The sequence below is a fragment of the Balaenoptera physalus genome (assembly GCF_965194825.1).
Source record: "Balaenoptera physalus genome assembly, chromosome: 15".
Taxonomy (NCBI): Eukaryota; Metazoa; Chordata; class Mammalia; order Artiodactyla; family Balaenopteridae; genus Balaenoptera; species Balaenoptera physalus.
In genome coordinates, this window is record NC_138894.1 from 10430823 (window position 1) to 10443753 (window position 12931).

Consider the following 12931-nt stretch of genomic DNA (forward strand, 5'->3'; position numbering starts at 1 on the left):
CGGTCTGGTTTTGGTTCAGCTTCCGACCCGACCTTGGGGTCACTCCTGGGCCAGAACCTTCTGGAAGCCCAGAATTATTTCCCCATGGTGAAAGGAAGGGCCTCTATGCCCACAGATCCAGATCAGCACAGGCTGGAAAGCGGGGTGCTCACGGCGAGGGGCAGGAGTGGAGAACAGGTCCCTCCGCGAGTCTCCTGGGCAGAGGTGTCCCGTGCACACCCCCCGCCTCGCGGGCACAGGAAGCCGCACAGAACCCACCGAGCCTCTGCCACCGTTCACTCTGCTAATCAGATTACTGGCATCTGAAAACTGGTGATGCTCATTTAAGCTCTTCCCTCCTCTGAAGGGAAATCGAAATCACCAGAACAGAGTTGTGCCTGAGCAGGCCTAATACCTGCTGCTTTATAAACCAGAAAACAGATTGCGCGTCTTCCCTCAATGAACTCCTCTGCAGGGAAAAACAAAGGTGGCACCAGGGCCGGTGTGAGCCCAGGCTCCTCGGGGCAGGTTCCCAGGGAGCAGGCGTGAAGCCAGACCCTCCTGAGCACCTGCGATCCAGCAGCTCCCCTCCCCCTCCCTCCAAGGCCGACACCCAGGCCTCAGGCCACACGGGCAAAGCCACAGGCGGGAGGGCACAGCGCCACGCTGGTTTCCTCAGCCGGCACGAGAGGGACAGGTGCACCTACCGTCTGGCAGAAGACCACGTCGCGGCGGTACTGCAGGCCCAGGAAGGTGGCGATGGTGGGTGCGCTGTCCTGCATGAGCAGGAAGACCATCGCCTTCTTGGCCTTGTCGCTCATCATGGCCACGCAGTCCGTGAGGGTGGTCAGCAGGGGGTACAGGGCCTCGCTCCACTCACCTGGCACGAGGGGCGGTCGGCTCAGAAGGCGGCACTTCGAAGGCCCCCGGCCCCCAGTCCCGCACCAGCCCTGCCACCCGGCCTGCCCCTCCCGCCTCCGCACGGCCCAGAAGTGGCGCCAAGTTCAGCCCCGGTCTCTGCCCTCCTAGCCTGCAGCTTCTCCAGCAAACGCACCATCAGCCCTCCTCGGGGACCACTGACACCCCCTCTGGGGACTCTACACACTCACGGCCCCGCCTGTTCCTTTCAAGGAAGATGACAGCGAGTTCTGGGAGTCACGACTCAGCAAGAGCACACCGTGTCTGCGGAGGCCAGTGCCTCCCCGGCACTGCCGTCCCTCGCGGGGTACCTGCTGTCTGGCTTCCCTGATCCAGGTGGCAAGGCAGAGCCCCGGGCTTCCAGAGCAAAGCCAACCCAGCCTGGCCTAGCCTTTGTGCAGCGGGCACAGGCCCCGCCCACGACTGTGGAAGGACCCTCCCTGGGGCTGCGTCTGTAGCCACAGCCCTCAGTGTCCCTGCCTCCTGCGCTTTCTTCCCCGCCGCCACCTTCCTGCCAGACTCCCTCTATTCCTGGCTTAGTGGGGTTTTCCTATTTTAGGAATATAAGGAAACTTTGACCCTGAACCAAAACAACTTTTGAAAAATAGAACCTCGGGAGAAAAACAGAGTGAAAGGTATTTTTAGCTTTGGCTCTTTTTGGTCCTTCCTATTTAAAGACATTTAGAAGAGAAAAGACATGCCCCCATCAGTTATATTTTTTTAACAGGCCACCAAGCCCAGAAATAGGCACTAGATCACCACCACTGGGTGAGCCCACCCGGAGCGCAGCAAAGGCAGTGGTGTGCAGCCTGGGCAGGGCACCCTCCTAGGATGGGGTGCAGGTCACAGGATGCCCATGGCCGTCGTCCCACTCAGGACAGGCCCTGGCCTCGTGAGCAGTGCAGCTGCTAGGATGGTCAGCTCCGTCCCAGATAAACAGAATCTTAAAAAGAGAGAAGGGAGCTGTGGCTCTGCTCTCTCAAACTGTGTGCTTCACGCTTTGTTGAGAAACAAATTCAGAGAAATGCCTAAAACCTACAGAAGGACTTCCCTGTACTCAGTGTTTGGTCAACGCAGATTTTCAAGCCTACACAGCCATTCAAACTTTGGAAATGATCTAAGTGTATATGCAGACACGCTGTACATGGACAGGGGTTTCTATCGGTAATGGAAAAAAGCAGGCTTAAATTTAGAAAGTCTACAGCAGAAAGGTCATAGCAAATAAATCACAGTGACGAAGAACTCTGCACGGAGGAGTGGAAAATGTGAGTCCCAGGCCCCGGCTGCCACTGAGCAGTGGTGGGTGAGCCGCGGGCAGGTCCCCTGACCCCTCAGCCACGGGGGCCCTTCGCAGTAAAATGGGATGACGGTAGTGGATAATATCCATGTCTTTCTTCCTCTAAAATTCTCAGAGACCATGTTTTTGTTTCTTTGAAGAACTCTGTTGAATCCATGTCAATTATATTCAACAACTGTCAAAAAAGGCCAATGGGCATTAAGTTTTAATAGCCAAGTAGTTTGGGGAAAGGTAGGCAGTCATTAAGACTATTCTTCACCTCAGAAGTAAATACTCTTAGAGCAAGTGTTGCCAATTTTACTTTCTTTTCCACTTAACATGAATATATATATGTAATTAATATGCAAATCATGATCATTTTAACCTGAAAATGATCAGAATATACAAGTGGTCTTATTTGACTGAGCAAGCCCTCTGCATACAATTTTTTACTCTGCCTACTTCTGTTTAAACAAAATCCACATAAGAATGACTTAGTTTTGCTGCATTAGAGGAAAAAAAACAACCAAACCAAAAAAAAAAAGACACTGAAAAAAACTGTAGAATTGGAAGAATGGTTAAAAAAAGCACTCAGAGTTTGTTCCGGAGGAGAGATGCGGCCCTGGGCGGGAGTTGAGCCTGATGTCCGCCCAGAGGAGGGCTCAGCCGTGTCTGGATGGCTCCGGAGTTCAATGGGAGCATCAACCAGCCCTTAAGTCAATACCCGTGAGTGCCTCACTCTCTGTTCTCTCACTTAATCCACAGAGACAGGACTAGTAATACGGGTACGGAAACAGCCTCAGAGAGGCTAAGTGTCTTCCCAGACACACAAAAGGAATGGCCACTTGTACACACATCTGGCTACGCAGCGAATAGTCGTTGGGGATAATACATTTTGGGTCAACACGAGGGGAAACCAAACTTCAAAACTTCCAAACAAAATAAATTTCAGGGACAGTGACGAGACTTCTACCAGAACCTAGTTACGTACGGGTGTCTGGGGCGTTAGGGTTGGTGAAGGGGTTCACTCTGCCTCCCACATCGAGAAAGTCCGGCTGTGAACAAAACACCAGCGACTAAGCAGCATCCTTGGTGTGGAGCTGATTCCCCTTGTGGGACAAGCTCCTGACCTCACTGCGCACCTGTAACATTCACTGATGGTGGCCAGTCCAGGACTGTGCTACTTTAGGTAGCCTTGCTTTTGTGTATTTTTTTTTTTCTCATTAATAGGGGAGGGAAAGGAGGAGGTAGGGAGAGAGAGAGAGAAAATGCACGTGTTCTCTGTGGGAAAAGCTAAAGGAACCCTTGGCAGGGGACCTTTTAGTCCATCTGACATCAGCTGTGGACAAGCCACCAGAGCTTCTGGAAGTGACAGAGCTCACAGAAGACGAGGAGAGCTGTACAAGCCAGGCTGCCTGAGTGCTGCCTGGGAACCCACTAGACCTCCCCTCAGCTCTACAAACGGCAGGGCACGCAGAGCCGAGGAAAGCCCCGAGCTGCCTCGGGCCAGGGTCATGAGGCTGCCACCCCCTTTCCTGGCCTTAACTGCTGGGGACGGTCACCGCCACGGGGCTCGGGGGAGACGGCGCAGCGAGAAGGCACCGACCTGTCCTGCAGGCAAGCTGGGGGGACTGGGAGTCCAGAGGCAGGTGGGAAGGGGCAGCAGGCCCAGGCCAGGGGAGGTGCTGGGGAGGGCCCAGGGAACTGGAGCTGGAGACCTGCTCGTGACCAAACTAACGTTTCTGGATAGAGAAACTGAGGGGCTGAAAGCAAACTGGGGGGGTTATGAGGTGCCCAATCAGATTACCCACTGAAGAGCAAACGGGGTTCTGGAGTCACGGCTGTGAGCGGCGCTGAACCACCCGGTGCCGTGTGAGTGAGGGGTACTCTGAGAGCTGACGGGAACAGGGCGGCAAATCCCACAGTCACAGCTGGCTGCACCCGAGACATACGGCAGGTGGCCCGCTATGGCGTATTTACATGCAGTCAGAGGGCGGGATGTAATCCTCAGGCTGACTGGGTAGCTGTTTTCTGGAGTGTAAGGGGAAAAAAACCCACAACATCGTATTTGGGGGTCTCACGCTCCCTCTGGGAAAACCACAAGCCACATCCAGGAAATCTGATATGAACTAGAGCAGGGGTCGGCACATTTTTTCTGTAAAGGGCTAGACAGTAAACGTTTTACGCTTTGAAGGCCACAGGGTCTCTGTCGCAACTACTGGACACTGGCACTGCCCTAAAGCAGCCATGGACAGTACGCGAACGAATGGGTGTGACTTATTTCCAGGAAAATGGTATCTACAAGAGCAGGCGGTGGATGGGATTCACTCGGAGCCGTGGTTTTGCCGACCCCTGAACTAGAGTTACAAACACTGATTTCTACGTGCAAATGCGGTCAGAAAGATTCCATTTCTAGCACTAAGTCCACCTGAAGCCCACAGCAGTGCCTGACAGGAAGTCTGAGGCTGCAGCCAGACTCAGAAGAGGGGGTGCTGTGTGATTACAATGCCACAGCACCTGGACAGCTGCCTCTTATCTGCCTCCCCCTCCATGGGATGCTCGCAAGTTCAGGTGAAATCACAGGAAGCGTCATGTACCATGATGTCCTTCCCTTAAGCAGGCCACCCACTGCAGGAAGCCTAACGTGCTCGTGGACACTGTCTGAAAAGGGTTTAGGACGGGAAAGTGACAGAAACGCACGTGGCAGCCTGCTTCTGGCCACAATACCAGCCCGACGGGCCCCTCACCAAACCTAAGGAAAGTCGCTACGTCCCTCACAATGAGGAAACTCCTAAAATGTTCTCCTAACTCTGGGAGTACAAGGCGATCTTTGACAGCTTAGCTACAAACCCTGAATACTAAGAAGACATCTGCAGAAGCCTTGAGCGGAAACCACGTACCTGGGCTGGACTCTTCAGGAGGGGGACTGCCATCTGCACAGAAATGGAGGGCGACACGGATGATTAAGGAGCGGCACACGGTTCAAACACGAGCAACTCAACGCTTAGAGCAACTGCAGCAGCAGCTGGCTAAACTGAGCCTCGGAGCAGAGGCCGGGGGCCTGCCTGCCTCCTCCCCGGGAGTCACGTGAAGGTGGTCGGGCTGCCTGGAGCTCACCGCCCGATCCACAGGCGCCAGCATTCACGTTGCTGGTACTTCAACATGACACGCTCTTCGGGGAGAGCAGGTTAACGTGGCACAATGAGATAAGGCCCCCACGTCCATCCCATTGCATGTGCTGGAGCCCACGCTGGCTCACGGCATCTGGAAGCAAACTTGCAGTGAGAGAGACTGACCAGTAAATCGAGCGTGCAGCTCAGAGCCCGCCGCCCTGACTGACTCTGGAGCCCGGGCTAAAGGTCGGCTGCTGAGATCCAAAAGGTTAGGGTCCAGTCATGAAACCCATATACCAAACACATGCATGCCAATCTTTACGATGTTTAAGCCAAATACAAAACCTTTATGATTGAGGGAAGTCTAGAATTGGAACATCCCCCTCCAGGTCCCTCAAAGAATGCCAAGTTTAACTCAATTTCACCTACACTGAGTCACATCGGGAAGTACTCATTTCAATTTCTCTTCTCCCTTAAAAACTCTAAAATTCCTGGTTAACTGGGTGTGCCACCTGAAACAAACAAGTTTGAAAAGGGATCGTTTGGGCTAAAAGCTTATTTTATTTTATGTCTAAACTTTTCAGTTCAAAGAACATTTTAGGATCCTGAAACAGGTAGTTTCAGATCCTCAAGAATAACCAGAACCCACTGAACGGAGACTTTGACAACCTGGATTGTCCAGAAGGGCGGTGGCAGGGATCTTCTCTCTAATCGTCTTTGGCAATGACTTCTTAAACTGGCCAACGGGACAGAAAATAGAGCAAAATTAAAGGCCTCTGTGTGTTGAAGACTTCAGCGTCTTCACTAGAGCTCAAATATCCTGAGACTGCCTACTTCACAAAGAGGGAAGCCACCGTGGGGTGTGTGATGCACAGCGGTGACTGTTCAACATCTGTCTGGCTGAAATCAGAATTACCCCAGGCCTTGGAAAAATACAGATTTCTGCCTCTCCATAACCCTTCCTCCAAGATCCCGAGTCTCTATGAGGAGAAGGGTCTAGAAGCCTGTTTTCATGATCTGCAGTGATCCCAAACTGCTGGGCTGGGACCATGCCTGAGAAGGGATCAGGGGTTCAACCCACTGGGTAGACTCATCTTTCAATCAAACGGGAGAGAGGGATCTCCTCTTAGATCACAGAGGCCCTTGAGATTTGATGACCGCTGTGGACTGCTCCACACACATGCAGATTTTAGCACACAGGCTCAGGGGTATGTGGACCTGGGGTGCAACCCATAGATCTCAGGTTAAGAGGAACCTGGTCCAGGGTTTGAGGGACGCTTCGGGGATGAGGAGAGCAGGAGAGAGTGTGTGGGGGAGCTAATGGAAGTCACCAAATCCTGACAGTTTGCAGGCGGGTCACGTGGGTGGAAAACCAGGAGGAGAGGGAGGCTCACGGAGCCTCTGCGGTCCCCGCTGCGGGGGACTGGTCAGTGGGTCCTGCGGAGCCCTGACCCCAGGCGGGGCTGAGGCGGGGCGACTCCTTGATGAAAGATGAAAACCAAGGACCCAGGACAGGGTAGAGAATTGGAATGAAAAGAGAGAACGCCTTTCAAAGAGTCATGGAGTTGTTCACAGGCAATAAATATGCTGGCGTGAACACAACCCGCCCATTAGGCCAAAACAAGTGCCCCAGGAACTGGGAAGGGCATCGGGAGTCACGAGAGAGCCCAGCTCTGGCCCCTGAGGACAAGAGATTGAGTAAAACAAACGGCTCACAGCCTGGTGTTTCCCGATCCTCCCGATCGTGCCGAGGTCTGAACGGCTTCCCAGCTGTGCTCAGATTTTTAAATTAAGGATCACGTGCAGGTAATTTAGAGGCATATGGTTTCGTAAGTTTCTTTTGCGCGCTGATCAGCAGAGTCAGACTCTCTCAAACGCTTCCTACTCCCATGAGCACAACAGAGCTCATCCGTACGGCACACACAGGTACAAGTCAAGCCCTAAATATCATAAATAAATGCTCCTTTAAATAACTTTAAAACTGCACTTAAATTTGTCTATATATTTGAACAATATGGGACGTGCCTAGAAAAAGAGGACATTTAAGTTATGAATGCAACAGTATATCCAGTTAAATAAACTATCTCCTGCATTTAAAAAAATCCAATCAGTAACTTTTTTTAAATCTGCAGAAAAATGTTTAAATTGCAAGCAAGACAATATTAAAGAGAAATGAGCAATGAACTTTCAGAAATTGTTTTAAAGAAACACAATTTACAGTAAAAAAAATGAGAGCACAAACAAAGACAAAACAGTTCCATGAACCAAACACAGGTTTGGGGAACTGAAAGTGGAACCCCTCACAGATGGCAGAGTGGAGGACGCGGACACCGGGGAAACACAGGTTCAAGTGAGAGCGCACCCTGGGGACAGACTGCAGGCAGACTGGAGGCGGAGGGCGTCTGACAAACCAGAGGAGGATTTACCAAGAGGCTCCGACAGGGAGCGAGACCCTGCCTTGAATGAAAGCTGCCCGGTTCAGAAATGACAAGTCCCGCTGCCAGCGGCCCATCCCTGGCCCAGCTGGGCCTTAACCCGCCCAAAGAGGGGCAAGGAGGCAGCGGCAGCAGCTGGATCTCAGCTGCCCGGCGCACAACCCCACCAGCTCTTACGGGGAAAGGCCAGAGCTGCAGGGACCAGGGACCCGCGGGTTCAGAAGGCACGTGGCCCCCAGCTGTAAGGCGACAGCGGGGCAGAGCGTCTGGTCATGCCCCGTGTCTCCGCAGGCAGCAGGCTGTTTCTGAAGCGTGCCGCTTCACGCCAGCGTCCTGCCGTCTACCGAGAGCCCCACCTTGGAGGTGGCGCCGAACAGAGGAACCTGACTGGCGCCCCCAGACGTGGGAGCGCGGCCCACCCTCTGACTGGGTTACGAACAAGGCCCAGGGCAGCAGGCCTCTGCCGGATAAAAGCGCACCCAGCCAGTGACAACCAGCCTTTCCAGACCAGTCCGCTGGGCCTGCCACCAGCTCTCATCCACAGAAATGCACGCCTCACCTTTTCCTCGATGACCGATACGGTAAGCAATCTCACAAGAAAGGCATCTACTGTTCGGCCTCCTTCGGGTTCCCGGATTGGCTGACAAACCAGAAAAGCCCAGGAGCCCGACCCTCCCGGACGCGGCAGCGTGAGCCGGCAGGGCCCTGAGGTCCGGCCTTCGCCGCGCCTGCAGGCTCACACGCGGGCCCCGCAGCCATGAAGGCTCGGGAGCCCCGCCCCCGCTGCCCTGGGTGCCGCGACACCCCCTCTGCTGAGCGGCCTCCCTGCAGTCTGCGTGGCGGGCGTGGAGTTAGAGACACACACGGACACACGGACAGCGCTCGTACGCACGTGTGGTCGGGTGAGGGCGGCATGCGTCGGGGGGGCGTGGTGAGGGGGGCGTGTCGCAGAGGGGGTCCTCCGGTCGGATCCAGTAGGCCTGGCTGCCCCGGTTACCTTTCCTGCCCGCGCAGCTGCCGGCGCCGGGGAGGCCGTGGTCGCAGCCCTCGCCCCGCAGGCGCTCCCGCTGCAGCAGCTTGTCTGCCCGCTGGATGATGCACTCCAGGCTCTTGTCCACGTTCAGCCACACCTTCTCCTGGCGGACCCAAGGGGCGCGGGGTCAGCTCTCCCAGCGGGAGACACGGGGCAGGAAGCAGAGCCCGCCCCCCGCACCGACCCCCCCGGGCGCCGTGCCCACTGAGACCCCGCAAGACGCAGAGGGCGAGACAATTCGAATTCCCCGTTAAAGCTGCATCAGCTTTTCCGAAGGCAAGTCAGTGCCCCGTGGGCACCAGTTTTGAAGTTTGTGGGACGTCTGCTAGCCGCTGTCCTGGAGGCCGCTGTGGGCACGAGGGCCACGGGAGCGCCCTCGTCCCCCTCCCTCCCAGCAGCCCTCGTACAAACGCCGCAGCAGACTGAGGTCTTCTGGACGGAGGCGGAGGCGGTGGGTCGCTCAGCATGGGGGAGGGGGGGGTCCCTGCAGAAAGCCAGGCAGCACTCAGCACGCCAGGGCAGGCCTGGGGGAGCGCGCTGCTGCCGCCGGTAATCCGGTGCCCCCAGGACGACACCGCCGAAGAACAGCCCCAGCAAATGACAAACACGAGTCCCTGACGTGTCACTCCCTCCAGGGGCAGACCCTGCGCTCAGAGCCCACCCTGCGGAAGCAGCATCGTGACGGGATGTCAGGGCGGCGTCTCCCAAATCCTCACCCAGCTGCCCAGCACCTCAGCTCCCACATCTCCAGAAGGACGTGGCCCCGGAAGGGCTGACGGCCAGCGGAGGCCGAGGAGGCCGGGCCCAGGCTGGGCCCGACCCCTGCGAGGGAGCGAGGCCTCGCATTTCCCGGGCTGGCTCGGCGGCCGGGCGACGGGCGGGGGTGGCAGAGACTCACCCACTCCTCCTCGTGCCAGTCGACCTGCAGGGAAGACCGGCTGTTCCTGCCCGACCACCGGGCCGTGAGGGTGTCCTGGTCGTTCCTCAGCATCACCTGCTCCTCCTCAGTGGAGGTGGGCGAGGCCTCGGAGGCGATGTAGTCGGGCCGGGCCGCCTTCAGCCCGTGGATGGAGGTGGCCAGCAGCTTGCAGTCGCACACGGTGACCAGCTGCCGGGTCTGCAGGGACAGACGTGCACCTGGCCGCTGAGCACCCAGGTGGGGCTGCGGGGCCCGGCCTCTCAGAGCGCCCAGCCCGCCCCCCTCTGCCCTCCTGCATGGTGCCAACACCCCAAGAGCTGCAGCCCTCGGGACGTCCGAGGTTAAAGGCTGCCGCACGACAGGCCTGGCTGAATCTCAGCAAGAATCTCCCACAGAAGCCTGGAGAACGCAAGGAGGATGACAGAGAGGCCAAGAAGCCTCTGACATTCTTGGACCCCGGCCGGCCTCTGAGCCTGACATGGCTGGAGGAGGGGCCCGGGGTGAGCCCAGTGCCAGCCTTCACTGGCTTCCCGGGCTGTCCCTCCCTCCCAGGGCACAGGCCTCACTTCAGTTTAACCGCTGAGGTCTTACGTTTCACATCTAATACCTGAAGCCCCGGGCAGCAGGATTCCTGGCATAGCACTTGCGGTTCTGGGGAATTCTGCACGCAACAGCGGCTCTGTGGCTCAGAATTTGACGTCCGACAACGTCACCTTTATTTTATGAGTGAATTTAACCCCCGGCTCGCAGTCTTTTTACTGGGCAAACACACGGGAAGGATACAAGACATTCGGACGGGGAAAAGCAGCTCATCCCAGTGAAGCAGGTGTGAGTGGGGAAGTGTGACCAGAATCTGTGCCTGCACGTGTGTGTGCTTATGGGCACGTGTGTGTTTGGCGGAGGCACGTATGTGGAGAGAGACACTGAGTCATGTGAAAAAGCATCATCTGTCAATTTTTAATCAGGATCAGATGACAGTTAATTAGCAGCTGGTTTGTGGACTATATATAAGCCATTGAAATTATACTGTTCTTATCTTATGTATAATTCAGTTTCTTTTTTTGAACTGTGAGTACAACAGAAATGTGGCCCAAAATGTGCTGAGTAGGCAGTCACTAAGGAAGCAGAGGAACTGTCCCAGCTTCCACAGGACCCCCGTGCGCTCCCTGGAAAGCCAAATGCATGAAGCCACAGCTGAGGCTCCTGAGCTCCGGGCTCTGTCGCTGGTCTGCCCCCATCCAGCTCTGTGACCATGGGCCAGTCACCAACCCCCGCCCCAGGCCTTGGTGGGAACAGGGTCTGAAGTCAGACCTTCAAGGTCATCCCAATGTCACCATTTGTGCGGACAGCTCTAGGCACACATGAGGTGTCCAGGGGTTTTCAGAAACCCAAGGGACCCCCACCCCCCTGCAGCAGGGTAGCCTCTCCTACCTTGTCTGCTAAGATGGCGAGTGTTCTTTCGAGGCCAGTGGCAGACCTGTCCTTGGCCGCCCTTGAGAGCCGCTCTGCGTAGTAACTCACTTGGGTTTTCAGGGTGTTGATCTGGGCGATGATCTCCTTGGCTCTGACGATGTCCTGTGGTATGTAGATGATGGACTGACAGCTGGATGACGTACTAAAAAGGATGAGAACAGCTTCTAAGGGGTTCTCCCCATCGATGGGGATAGCAGCACCTCCCCGCCCCTGCCCACAACCAGCACGAGGTGAAGCCTCCTGTTACTCAGGGGTGTTTCCCAGGCTAGGCTAGTTGCTGATGGCCAAGAGGAAATCTCAGGAGATCCGTTCTGTCTGTACAGCAGAGGCTTGAAATGTTAAAATACAATTAAGTCTTTTATCCATATTTGCATGTATCTGTATTTTTACTGTGTTTCTACCTGTGTGTACAGATGCTGAACCCAGTAGTTACCTGGATGCTCATAATCTTTCACCTAAGAACCTCTTCTGTCAGTTTTTAAGCAGTACCTGAGTGGAGACCTGCTGACACCAGAGTGGTTCACACCACAGTGAAGGGAGACTGCAGTAGGGGGCTGGACTTTGCCAAAAGAAACCTGTCTTTTCATTTGGCCAGTCAGGACTTCAAACTTTCTGTGCACAGACCCACACCCTCCCTCGTGTGTCTACCCCAGCAAGTCCCCAGAAAACTGGGCTTCCATCCTCTCTCCCCTGCTCCGGGACTCCCCTGCTTAAAAATTAATGTTCCATCAGATGAAGGGGGGCATGGAAAACATGCCGAACTGGAGGCCAGGCCTGGACGCCTCACTGGCTTTGAAAACCAGTCCTTCCCTCGTCCCCCCCTCCCTGCCACCGAGCAGCATGTGCATCTTGGGATCTGATGTCAAAGCTACTGCCCGGCACAAACACCAGCCTCTGGGGATCCAACTCCACGTCCCTGGCTTCGTGGGACCTTCTAGATGGGGATGGTAAATTGCATGTCTCTAAGCTAAGATCCCCAATCAACCCAATATTATAAGTTTATTTTTCAGACCACCTGAGGAAGCTGAGGGAAACAGGGAGAAGTATAAGGCACCCATCCTTCATGTAAGGAGGGGCCCTGACTGGTCCCCTCGAAGAGCTACCCTTTGAGTTTAGGGGAAGAGGGAGGACCACACCCTCCACTGCTGCCCCTGGAGGTGAGGGTCACACGGTAGGACTGAGCCCTTTCCCTGCTGGGCTCTTTCCAGGGTAACCCGAAGCTGGGTCACCAAGAAACCGCCCTGCCCATTCCCCTGATGGACTATGGGGTACACATGCAAAAACAAAAACCGAAGCACCCCAGAAAAAACAACACCCCAAGCCCAGACACCACAGTGAAAAACGATGGAGTTGCCAGAAGCCCATGCAGCAGGCTGCGGTCAAGCCTGCACAGCACGAGGTGCACACGCTGCTTTCCAATCTGCAATCACTGCCAAATGAATAGCTGCCATTTAAGACAATTGAGTCTTAGGAATACAATCTCGAAACAGGATTTTTAAAATTTATTCTTCCCAGGAGCCAATATTTAGAGAACACACGTAACGTGTGCTGCACGTACACGTACACGTGTGTATGGAGATGGGTGTGTTCTCTTCAGCAAATACAAAGCCTCCGACAAGCGGGACAGAAAGCATCACCCCACTCACTGTGTATGCCCACAGATCCTGTTAGTAACACGGGAAGAACATGGCGGGAGTGAGAAAGGATACACTTCAAAGAGCTGCTGTTCATGGATGACCGTGAACACACGAGCGTGGGAGCCCAACCACAGGCCTAAGCTGGGGG

At 55.2% G+C, this 12931-nt stretch overlaps 1 protein-coding gene across 8 annotated transcripts in view; it reads right to left on the reverse strand.

Moving 5' to 3' along the window:
• The window catches only part of INPP4A (inositol polyphosphate-4-phosphatase type I A), a 125648-nt gene that overhangs the window by 19935 nt on the left and 92782 nt on the right, over positions 1 to 12931 (reverse strand). For 4 of the 8 annotated variants that reach the window (XM_082427263.1, XM_082427260.1, XM_082427261.1 and 1 more), the window contains 5 exons: positions 11105 to 11288; positions 9653 to 9871; positions 8614 to 8857; positions 5074 to 5106; positions 687 to 859 (listed from right to left, as the gene is read on the reverse strand). In XM_082427263.1, coding sequence (XP_082283389.1) covers positions 687 to 859; positions 5074 to 5106; positions 8614 to 8857; positions 9653 to 9871; positions 11105 to 11288 — 853 coding nt within the window. The remainder of the gene's footprint in view (positions 1 to 686; positions 860 to 5073; positions 5107 to 8613; positions 8858 to 9652; positions 9872 to 11104; positions 11289 to 12931) is intronic. The other 4 variants (XM_082427266.1, XM_082427264.1, XM_082427267.1 and 1 more) reach the window with 2 other exon arrangements.